Source organism: Aptenodytes forsteri, unplaced genomic scaffold, assembly GCF_000699145.1.
Source record: "Aptenodytes forsteri isolate BGI_AS27 unplaced genomic scaffold, ASM69914v1 Scaffold326, whole genome shotgun sequence".
NCBI classification, from domain to species: domain Eukaryota; kingdom Metazoa; phylum Chordata; class Aves; order Sphenisciformes; family Spheniscidae; genus Aptenodytes; species Aptenodytes forsteri.
In genome coordinates this window covers 962387-972731 of record NW_008795677.1, presented here as the reverse complement: position 1 = coordinate 972731, position 10345 = coordinate 962387, and the positions used below count along the sequence as shown (strand labels likewise).

General features: G+C 43.7%; 1 protein-coding gene across 1 annotated transcript in view; it reads left to right on the top strand.

Moving 5' to 3' along the window:
• The first annotated feature begins 93 nt into the window (after positions 1–93).
• Positions 94–10345, top strand: part of ARSJ (arylsulfatase family member J) — a 47696-nt gene continuing 37444 nt past the window's right edge. The window contains exon 1 of the mRNA XM_009282620.1: positions 94–470. Within this exon, the coding sequence (XP_009280895.1) occupies positions 94–470 (377 nt within the window). The remainder of the gene's footprint in view (positions 471–10345) is intronic.

Sequence of the window (10345 nt, the reverse complement as noted above, 5' to 3'; positions counted from 1 at the left end):
GGGGTTGGTTTTGTTTGGGGTTTTGTTTTTTTTTTTGGTTTCTTTTTATTCTTATTTTTCTCCTCCGTCTCGCTCTTGCTCCAGCCGAGGTGAATGGCCCGCGGTGGGTGTAGCTGGCCTCACCGCCTCTGCACGGGGAAAATGCTGGCCGTGGGGGTGCTGGCCGGCCTCTCGGTGCTTAGCCTCCTCACTTACGGCTACCTGTCCTGGGACAGCCTCGGACTCGGCCCCGGAGAGACGGAGGCGACGAGGACCGGGCTGGGAGAGGAGCCGGGGGCCGGCGCCCCCAGCTCGCAGCCTCACATCATCTTCATCCTGGCTGACGATCAGGGATTCAGAGACGTAGGGTACCACGGATCGGAGATCAGGACGCCCACTCTGGACAAGCTAGCCGCTGAAGGGGTTAAACTGGAGAACTATTATGTTCAGCCTATGTGCACACCATCCAGAAGCCAATTTATCACTGGCAAGTAAGTTTACTGCTTCATCATTCACCTCACCAGCTTAAACGCTGTCCCTGTTGAAAAGAGCACGGGGCGAACCTGGCTAGGTACACCTCTGTCTTGTCCTGCAGGCACAGAGGTGCCTTTCCGATTCGCTTAAAAACCTTGAACAAAACGGACTTTCTAAGATGTTTGAAATAGCGAAATCAAAACTCACGCTCTGTGAGCCAATAAGGATTCAGCACTGTGAGCTGCCCCTGCAGAGTGCTATAGTGCGTTTACATTTACGGCACTACAAACATACGTGCTAGTTGTCAAGTAACGCTGCTATTACTGGGAAGCGATCAGCTTAGATTTTTCTGTGCGATTTCAGAGTGACTTACGGGAGGAGTCCGCGTTAGGGAACTGAAAGCGTTACGTCTTCTCCAGTGCATTCGTTGCAGCCGGCACGTTGGATCACGGGTCTTGCTGAACCTTGACTTAAGGCGAGTTCCCTCGGGGTTATATTGAATTTACGGGATGATTCCCCAGTGTGTCGCATGTGGCTGAGTGCGGGGAATCCAGGCTCTCTTTCAGGATCCTCCGAGCTGCAGTATCGCCCTCGTCGTGATGCGATTGCCGCTTTGCAAATGATTAGAAACTTTTCTCTTAAGCCGCTAAAATAGGTGCCGCACCAAAACGGCAAAAGCCGTGGGTTGGTGGTGTGTGCTTTGCCGTCTCTGGTAAATTGTGTTTTGTTGTGGTCTATTAAGTAAATAACCAATTGCCCAACCTAAGGGCCTTCTTACGTGTGAAGGTTAATAAGGATTAAGGGCAGGGGGGTATGCATTTGAACCGTAGGAACGGTTCCCAAATAACTCCCGAGTGTGGACACATTTACTCTGGAACAAAAATGCCTTGTTTCTGTTTAGCTTAACTCACTTTGACAGGAACGGGGAACTCTTAAAAGAGCAAAACAAAATGAGAGGAAAAAAGTTACATAGTTTATTTTCCCCTTTCCTTAAGTATAAACAGGAACAAGGCAATGTTAATATTGCTGGTGAAAGACGCACATGTTTAAATAAGCAGCTGGCCTGGTGTCTTGCATCTCCATATGGTAGAGCTGGAGATAATTCCTGGCCTCGGTCTAGTTCCCAGACTTGCTGGACCAGGGAGATTTGCCTGGAGAGCTGACACGTTATCTAGAGCAAGACTTCCCCACGCGTTTTTTTGGTTTGTTGGGTTTTTTTCCTTCTTCTTTACGTGGACTGTGTCTTAGAAGAGAAGTTACTTTGAGACACCTACTCACTCATTCGCGAGAACTTAGTTGCCCTGCGGCAACTAAACAGCTTGCAGGGAAAAATGTGTATCGGGATAGTGTGTAATGCGTCTCGGTTGTCTTTAAAGCTGTGCAGCAGTTGAAGCGAGGACCTGCGCCAGCAGCACGTAGCCAGCCAGCTTTCTGAGGACGGTGGTTTGGGAACCAGTGCTTTACAAAGGGAATGTCGTGCTGCACAACAATGACTCACGCAGCGGCTGGAGGAATGGGACGACCGGGTTCCAGGGGAACCAGGGTGCTGCGTCGGCTCTTGGAGACTGCAGAGGTTGTCTAAACAGAAAAAGAATAAACGGAAAGTAAGGAATAACAGTAACTCAGTTTAACCACTTTAATCCTTCTTTAAATATGGAGCAGTTTGTGTGTAAGTATACACTAATAGTAAAAGGTAGGCGTGTCCTCAGGAGCCCTGCTCTTTTCATCGGCTCGTCAGGCGGAAATGGTTCTGCAAATCTGCCCGCTTTGGTTTTGGAACCTTTTCTAGGAAAAAAGAAATTTGCTTATACTTCGTTTTTATTTTCTTCGTCTGCTGGTCTAAAACCCTTAGGACATTTTTTTCGTGTTGTTCTACTTTGGGAAAAAGGAGCAGCGGAGAGAAAGAACTGCCTCGCATGACTGAGAAATAAAGGAGGGAATGGTGAGGGATTAGTAGGTTTGGGTAAAGTATTAACAAGGTAGATTCAGAGGACGCTATTATCCCTCTAGATGAAGATAAATGCTAGTAGAAATAAAGGAGGGAATGGTGAGGGATTAGTAGGTTTGGGTAAAGTATTAACAAGGTAGATTCGAGGACGCTAGTAGAGTATTAACAAGGCAGATTCAGAGGACACTATTATCCCTTCTGGATGAAGATAAATGCTAGCGATAACTACTTTAATGCTTTCTTAGTAGAGTTACCTTAATTAAAATGCCAGGACTCAGCAACTTCTAATCCAGAAGAAGCGCTCTTATTTCTCGAATTCCCAAATGTGTTAGTTCAGGGCTAAAAGCCTGCTCGTCCACCGAAGGATCACCTGGATGCTCCGTGCCTCCCAATACACGCCCCATGCTTAACACGTTCCAAATGTGACCTGACTGATCTATGAAAACCAGAGGGACTTGTGTAAACCGGACTCATTAGGGAGCGCTGACTCACGTTGCCGAGTGGAAGTTAGGCTTCAGGCAAAGAGACTTCGAATGCTCCAAATTCTCCACAGGTCTCCAGGCAGTCCCTCTAAGGCTTGTGTTAGTAAAAAGACCCTTCTTTTGGTAGCTGTCCTATGCTGGTGAATGAGCACGGGGAAGGAGGTTGGAGGTGGCACGTTGAAAGGAAGGGGTAGAATTAGCTCATTTTTCCCCTTCGTGCCGTACCGCAGCGTAACAGCTGGTGAGCCTGTCTTTCTGACCACCACTTCTTCCCTCTGTTTGCTTTCTCGTGTCCTGTGCTTGAGGCTTTGGCCTACTTCCATTTCTTGCCTTCCACCAGCATTGCCTCTTTCCCCATTCACTCCATCCAAAGCTACTGCTTTGAGGCCAATAGCGAGGCTGGCTTCCCCGGCCTTTAATTTGGGGCTTTATTTATGGGTGCGGGGAGGGGGTTGCAGCTGAGCTCGATCTTGGGAACAAGAGAAGAAAAGTGTGAGCCACTGGGCCGAGTGCCACACGCGATGTGCTCTCCCGGCCGGCTGCGCTGGGGCCAACGCGGGGAGGTGAGGGAGGCGGCTCTCGGGAAGCGGCTCAGCCCGTGCTCCGCAGCTGCACAACTGCGATGGCAGAAGCGACCTGGGCGAGAAGAGAGTTTGCTCTGGCTTGTGCTGCTGCTCCTGGGACCGCTGCAGTTCCTGCCTGAGCTCCTGCAGCTGGGTTGAAAATTTGATGCATCGGTGGTTTTTGGAGACTCGTGCCTATTGTTGCTTTGCGCTGGTTTGAGCGGGGCACTGGCCTGCATATACTCAAGAGGTTATTGACCTGCTGATAAATTGTAGAAAGACTGTAGGCATGTTTGGCTTTTTCTTCTTCTTTTTTGTTTCCTCCCAAAGGATGTGAGTGAACGTAAGTTGTCCTCCAGACCAACCATGTTGTGTGATACAGTATTTTTCTGTTGTTTTCTCCTTGAAAGTAACAGGCATGCCTCCATAAACTTAATAACTTAAACAGAGTAGCTCCGGATACCTAGCTTTAAACTAGTGCTGAGGTGAAAACTATCTTATACAGGCGCTGAGTTAGGTGAGAAGTTTGCACATGTGCATACGTCAGCCACGCTGGAGTATCCTGAAGATAGAGACACGACCTGGGGGTGCTGGTCGACAGCCGGCTGAACATGAGCCGGCAGTGTGCCCAGGCGGCCAAGAAGGCCAATGGCATCCTGGCCTGTATCAGAAATAGTGTGGCCAGCAGGAGTAGGGAAGTGATCGTGCCCCTGTACTCGGCACTGGTGAGGCCGCACCTCGACTACTGTGTTCAGTTTTGGGCCCCTCACTACAAGAAGGACGTTGAGGTGCTGGAGCGTGTCCAGAGAAGGGCAACGAGGCTGGTGAGGGGTCTGGAGCACAAGTCTTATGAGGAGCGGCTGAGGGAACTGAGGCTGTTTAGCCTGGAGAAGAGGAGGCTGAGGGGAGACCTCATCGCTCTCTACAACTACCTGAAAGGAGGTTGTAGCGAGGTGGGTGTTGGTCTTTTCTCCGAAGTAACAAGTGATAGGACGAGAGGAAATGGCCTCAAGTTGCGCCAGGGGAGGTTTAGATTGGATGGAAGGAAAAATTTCTGTACTGAAAGAGTGGTTAAACATTGGAAGAGGCTGCCCAGGGAAGTGGTGGAGTCCCCATCCCTGGAGGTATTTAAAAGACGTGTAGATGAGGCGCTTAGGGACATGGTTTAGTGGGCATGGTGGTGTTGGGTTGACGGTTGGACTCGGTGATCTTAGAGGTCTTTTCCAACCTCAATGATTCTATGATTCTATTCTATGAATGCGGTACAGAATGCAGCTAAACTAAAAGACTACTTTTTAACTCATCCGTGAAAGAAATGAAAAATAAATGTTGTTTATGCTATTGTAATTTACGTGGAAGAACGTTAAAAAAAAAGCGGCTCAGACTTCAAGTCTTCAAGTTCTCCCCCCTAGGAAAAGGGGTTAAGAACGCGCAAGATACTCGGCCTGCGCCCCGCAGCCGGCTGGCCGAGCACTCATTGAGTTAGCTGCTGTATCTGCGTGCTTAATAGCCTTGGTGATTTTTCATTGCATCAATAATCTTGTAGACCAGTTTGGTAGTACGGTTTAAGATCTTGATTTACGGAACAATACAGGTCACGTAACGTACTAAGAAAATCTAAGATTAGTTGTGTGTGAAGTTTTCTGCACGTGCGTGTATGAGAGTGGGTTGAGGTGAGGTAGAGAGTATAAGACTGGTTTGTTATGGTCGTGTGGTATTGCTCGTTTAGATAATTTGGTAAGTTACGTTATCGTGAAGAGTCATCTCCTTTTTAAGTGAAGAACTCTATTGGAGCATAATCGGCGTGTGGACGGTTTCCCAGAGTTTTTTAAGAACTTTTGAAAGATTATGACCAAAAGGAGGCATATTCCTCTGAGCTGGCGAGACAAAAAGACTCTAAGCTTAGATGAACATCTGTTGGGGTAGCTGACCCAGTTCTACAGAGGGTATTACGCAGTGTAGTTGTATTTGCTGCAGTGATACTTAATTCAGCAAGGGAATTTGAGAAATAAGACAGACTGATAAGAAAAGAAGGAATCTAGACATAATATGCCATAAATTTTTTTGGCATTATGTAGGCAGCAGACAACTACTTCCTCTTCTAGGCTCCCAGCTTTCTGCCGACCATCAGACTTGTAACCTTAGGACCGTTATGTGCGCTGGAATCCCTCTGAGCCACAGGAAGGTTCCCGACCTACGCAAGAGTAGGGACCTCCGTTTGTAGAAACCGGTGCACAGCTAGGGTTACAGACCACTAAGGAACCTGAACTCCCTTTTACCGTGAACGCTTATGAGTCACGGAAGCCCCGCGGTAATCTCAAGAAGGAGCTTTGCATGACGGGTGGCATGTGGAGATGGAAGATGTTGAGAACTGTTGGTCTGGGGAAACAAATCCTTTTTTTTTTTTTTCCCTGGGATAAAATGAAATATTGAGAATTTGCTCATCCAAAGCAGACAGAAATAGATTGTACAATCAGTAAGCATAATCAAAGTGTTATTTTAATATAAATAATTATACCTGTTATCTAATTATAGAAATATTACACATTTGTAAATATTATGGCTATAATATAGCTAGTTAGTATGTATTCTCAGTTAGTATGTATTCTCTCGTAGGCATCCCTGTGCAGCAGTACATAGTTCACCATTAAAAATGACAACGTCTCAGCAAACTAAGAGTTATTTTGGCAAACAGAAAGAGACTAGAGGAAAGTTCAAATACTTTGAATTGAAAGCAGCGCAGCTGACTTGCAAGCAAAGAGAACTATTGTATTCTGGGGGTTCGGACTTCTCGGTAAGCCTTCTCGTTCCCTGCCTCCTGGGTGCACAACGGTCCAAACTGCAGGTTCTGGTTGCTCTGAGGAGGAGCCGGTACAATGGTGTGTGACTGGGAAGTGATCCTCTGTGCTCGGAGTTGAAACGAAGGGTCTCAAAGACTTGAAGGGAATACTGGGAAACGTCTGTAACGCTTCATGAGATATATTCCCTATTTTGTAGTTAACGAAATACGAAGGACTGCAGAATATCAGCCGTAAGCATCAAGAGATGGTCTGATACTTTATCTGCTCTGAAGTAAAGAGGCTTGGCAGTCATCGGTCCCGAGTTTAATTCTGATCAGTGTTTCCATTAAGAACCTGGATGATGAAATAAAATGTTCTGATGAAATACACCACTAAGTTAGGAGGGACTGCCAGCATTAAGGGGCTGTAGCGATATTGAAAATCATCTTGACAAATCAGAGAAATAATCTGAAAAAAAAAGCAGAATTAAAGTCAGCAGTGATAAATAGAAGATACTGTGCTGGAGCAAGAATAACTTTACGAGCAGAGGATGGTGAACGACGCTTAGACAGCATTCCTTTAGAAAAGTAGCTGGAATTATAGTGACTCATGCACTGATGATAAAGTCAACAATGTCATGCTGTTGCAAAAAAAGGCAAACATCATACCAGTTTGTATAAACAGGGGAGCCCAGTAGATATGTGAAGCAGCCCTTCTGCTCTACAGCTGGAGCACTTGTGCCCAAACTTGGGCATCGCTCTCCAAGAGCAACGTGCATAATTGGAGGGTGGCCAGATAAGCGTGATCAGATAGCTCAGAAAGATAACTGCGGAGGACAGATCAGAAGGAGCGGAGTTGTTTAGTCTAACTAAAGAAGAGAAAAACGAGAAGGGATGTGATAAGTCTATATATAGCTCTTAAACATAAGAGCTATGCAAAGAGAAAGGGCATAATGTGTTTTCAGTGTCGTGACGGATGGTACAAGAGATGAGGGGCTTTCTTGAGTGGAGGAAAAACTTCAGGCTAGTTAACAGGGAAAACTTTCAAATGCTAAAGATTGCGAAACACTGGAATAGCTGGCTTTGGGAAATTGCTGAGTTTCTTCATTGGCAGTCATTAAGAACAGACAAGACAACTATGTCAGGAATGACATAATGTAGTTGAATCTGTCTTGGGGAAAAGGGTTGAACTGGATGGCTTCTCTTCCAACTCGTATTCCTCTGTGGCTCATTTGAAGTACATGTTAACTACAGAAGGCGTTCTGAAGGAGAGCGTTCATAAAACATTTTTAAACGCTAGAAATGATTTCAGCGTTCATTCCGAGAGAGTCTGTGTGAAAGCTGCATTTCAGTTTTCTCCCAGAAATTCCTGTTTTCCATATCCTCATTTTCTCCGAAAATTTTCAAGATTTTTCCCCCCTAGGCCTTCATGACTCTTGCAGTATGTCATTATTTATTTCTGCTGACTTCTTTCAGGACAACTTGTGGGACTGCTGCCAAAGATGTTGAGGTATCTTTTTCCATGTTCTTGTTATGTCTTTCACTTAGGATGACATAGTCCGTGTATATATATATATATATATGCAGCGTCCCTAGAGAACAAATAAATAATTAAATGCAAGGACTTCCTTTTCTTGTTTTGTTCTGCCTCTGTGCTCTCCTCTGGTCGTTCTGCAGAAAATTAGATCCAGGTACTGAACTGCTCTCTGGTCTTAAGCTATAAGAAGTCCGTTCATATCACCATAATTACTAACGCACTGAACGAAGGAGCATTTGGAGGCAAGAGCTGGAAAGGAAACTACATGCAAACAATCAAGATTAAAAAAAAAATAATAACATGGAGGAAGTAGCGAAGTGTAGTACAGGTTGTGACAGCTTTTTCTTGCATCGCTTTCTGGTACCATTTAAGAATATTGCTTGATGGTTTAGGTCCGCTGCTTGTAAGACAAACAGAGCGTTACCTGACATATATAACTAACTAGATAGCGGAAACGGATTAACTTTTTTTTTCATCGTCCAATTTCTACAAAGCGCAGTAAGTTAAAGAGACACAGTTGGAAATTAATTTCTAAAATCTGTGATTGTAAATTATCAGTACTCTGAGGAGTTTAAGTTGCAGTCTTTGAGCCTGTGGTTTGTTGGGGTTTTTTTGGGGTTGTTTTGTTTTGTTTTTTAAACTGGAAAAGAGAAATTATATTGCATGAAAAATGTAGGCTTAAAATAACTGAGGAATTTTGCTCATTCAGCGTTGTTCCTGATATGTTTGCTTTGTGATTGATGCTGCACGTTGCTTGCTGTAACAATAACTTGAATGAGTGGTAGTGGTGGACTCCTACTATAACAACTCAACTTTTCAATGTTACTCTTCCTTCACGAGACCCTTTAAGCGAACCAAGACGGGAAACTGAGGTGGGTGTCTGGAAACAAAACTGTGTAGTAAAAAGATGGGGGTTACTTTCATGTCAAAGGATTTAGACCAAGACAATCAAGTTAGGTGGGACTTAAAGTGTGGACAAATTAAATTCATGTTTTCATTAAAATACTTCACATTTCAGAGAAAGATTTGCCAGATTTATGAGCTAAAGGTCAGAAGAAGGGAAAGATCCGTCTACCTTCTTTTTGTCTTTGTGACACTCCTGTTGGTGATAATATCAGACCCAGGGGTTTGTTTTCATAATTGTGTGTATCTTAGTTCTGGGTTTGAGTTTTTCTGCACTTTTGGTTTTAAATCAATTTTGTATTTGTTTTGTTGAATCAGGGCCCCTGCACACCTTAATACAATATTGTTTTAAGGTAATGGAGATCTTTAAACTTATAAAATGTTTGATCATTCTTGAATCCATTTAAAATGTACCTCTTTTTTGTTGTTGTTCCCATGATGTGTGCCTAGCAAAGCAGTCCTCATAAAATTGAGGACATTCTTACTGTAATACTTCATATCCTTAGCGTAATATTTCATTAATATGTGCACAGCCAAATAAAAATCATAATAAAATATGATAAATGAAAAGTATAAGCATTTATTTTGTATTGCCACATGTCAGGAAAGATGAGTGGATGAAAACTAAGCCATTAGATTTATGGAACTTGTGGTTATCTTTTGATTTTTTTTTTCTTTTCGACAAACTAATACAATAATTATTTCAAATTTGGGGGAGTTAGATTTTTTTTTTTCCCCCTTGTGTTGTTCTGATTGGTGTGAATTGATTTTTATATGAAAAGTTTATAATTTGTTGTGGAATCTGGTAATTTCCATTAAAAATCTAAAATGTTAATGTTTAGTAATGGATACCGTTTGGCGCACGGGAGCAATTGCCTCTTCGGTGCATGACACTTTGCGCTGCTTTTTCCATGTTCTACTCCAGACTAGTACAGTTTCTTGCAGTGTGAGGAGCTAGCCCTTTCCCATCAATTCCTAGCTGTAAATCTTTGAGATTTCCTATTTCCCCTGTACTTTTTGCCTTGTTTTGTATTGATTCATATTCGGATTTTCTATACTGAGGTGAGTTTGCTTATTTTTACCATGTATGCTGAAGAACGAATGAGGTCATTTCATTTCACCAGCCTTAATTCATTGGATCAATATAAATAGTGCAAAATAGTAAGCGAAGATTGCGCCTGTGTGAGTGATCCTGTGTAGGATGTGTTTGCTTTATATCAGTAGTCTTTTCGTAATAGCTGCCCAATTTATTAGTTTTCTTACTTGAAAGCCAGTAGATCTGGCTGGTGACCTCAGCTGGTCTCTAAATGTAAATTGGCAGGCTGAAATGCAGTATGAAGAGTTCAGAAAGAAAGCAAGATAGCACTAATGGGTAACAAATTCAAAATGTTAATATGGAAGACGTTTTAACCATTGAGGTTTGACTAAAATAGCTTTTGACCTTTTGTGGTCGGCGATGAAATTGAAAAATTTTAAATAGGGAACTTTATTGTACCTGCTGGCTCATAGTAAGAAATAAGTTAAACAGGTTTCACGATTCTAGTTCAACTGCAATTGTAATGCGTTAAGTGTCAGTGTCAGCGATCACTCGCTGATTAATTCAGGCTGTTATCATATCAAGCTTCAAGCTCTAGGTTGCGGGGGGGGGGGGGGGGGGAACCGTGTTCGAAAACCGAAAAC